We start from the raw sequence: 1444 nt of genomic DNA, 5'->3' as shown, positions 1-1444 counted from the left end.
CGGAGGTGTGTTCATGAAAATGAAATGAGAAACATATTGTGGCATTGTCATGGTTCAGCATACGGTGGACATTTTGGACCAGAGAGAACAGCTGCAAAGGTATTACAAAGTGGTTTCTATTGGCCAATCATCTTCAAGGATGCCAGAGAATTTGTTCACCAATGCAATGAATGCCAAAGAGCTGGAGGGTTGACAAAAAGAAATGAGATGCCTCAGAATTTCATCTTGGAGGTAGAGCTATTTGACTTGTGGGGCGTTGATTTCATGGGGCCCTTTCCCCCTTCCTACTCTTTCAGATACATCTTGGTGGCAGTAGAATATGTCTCCAAGTGGGTGGAAGCCATAGCCACAACCACTTGTGATGCGCAAATTGTTCTTCAATTTCTCAAGAAACATATCTTCACTAGATATGGAGTTCCCAAAGGTCTTATCAGCGATGGTGGCAGCCACTTTTGCAACAAACAGATGGAGAAACTCCTACACAAATATGGAGTAATTCATAAAGTATCCACACCATACCACCCCCAGACTAATGGCCAGGCTGAGCTAGAAAATAGAGAATTGAAGAAAATTCTAGAAAAGACAGTGGGAAGCACAAGGAAAGACTGGGCCAGGAAGTTAGAAGATGCACTTTGGGCATACAGGACAGCTTTCAAAACGCCCATTGGAAAGTCCCCATTTCAGTTATTATATGGAAAATCATGTCACCTCCCTGTGGAGCTTGAACATAAAGCTTTTTGGGCCACTAGACTCCTCAACCTTGATTCTCAAGCAGCAGGAGAAAAGAGGATGCTACAACTAAATGAGATGGATGAGTTTAGACTGGAAGCTTATGAGAATACTAAGATATTCAAGGAGAGAGCTAAGAGGTGGCATGACCAGAAGATCTTAAAGAAAGAATTCAAGCCAGGACAGCAAGTGCTTCTGTACAACTCAAGGCTCAAGATCTTCCCTGGCAAGCTAAAGTCCAAATGGACAGGGCCGTATCTAGTAACAAAAGTCTTTCCCTATGGAAGTCTTGAGCTGCTAGATGAAGCTACACAGAGTCACTTCACAGCAAATGGGCATAGAGCAAAGCCTTATTTAGGAGGGCAATGGGACAAGGAAAAAGAAGTTCAATATCTGAACTGACCAAACACAGAGGATGTCAAGCTAGTGACAATAAAAGAGCGCTTGTTGGGAGGCAACCCAACCTGAGGTAGTTTTCTTTTCATAGCTATCTTAATAAAAAGGTCAATTAGCTTTATCTGTATTGCAAGAAGCTAAGTTGGGTGTTGCACACCAAAACAATATAAGAGAGAATGAAGGATTCTAAGTTTGGTGTTCCACTAAAATCCCATCATAAAACACATTCTCACTTCCTGCACAAAGCTAGCTTCAAGCATTCAGATAAACTAGTTGATTATTCTGTTGTTTTCTAGTTATTAGTGCTTTTGAAAAAAAA

The 1444-nt window shown here is 41.4% G+C and overlaps 1 protein-coding gene across 1 annotated transcript; it reads left to right on the top strand.

The window, feature by feature from the left end:
• The first annotated feature begins 807 nt into the window (after positions 1 to 807).
• Positions 808 to 1131, top strand: LOC140176150 (uncharacterized). Its single transcript, XM_072206038.1, has one exon. It carries the CDS (start codon positions 808 to 810, stop codon positions 1129 to 1131), a length of 324 nt encoding a protein of 107 aa, XP_072062139.1.
• The last annotated feature ends 313 nt before the right edge of the window (positions 1132 to 1444 follow it).

The sequence above is a fragment of the Arachis hypogaea genome, chromosome 11 (assembly GCF_003086295.3).
Source record: "Arachis hypogaea cultivar Tifrunner chromosome 11, arahy.Tifrunner.gnm2.J5K5, whole genome shotgun sequence".
Lineage (NCBI taxonomy): Eukaryota > Viridiplantae > Streptophyta > Magnoliopsida > Fabales > Fabaceae > Arachis > Arachis hypogaea.
This window is presented reverse-complemented; position numbering and strand designations above follow the sequence as displayed.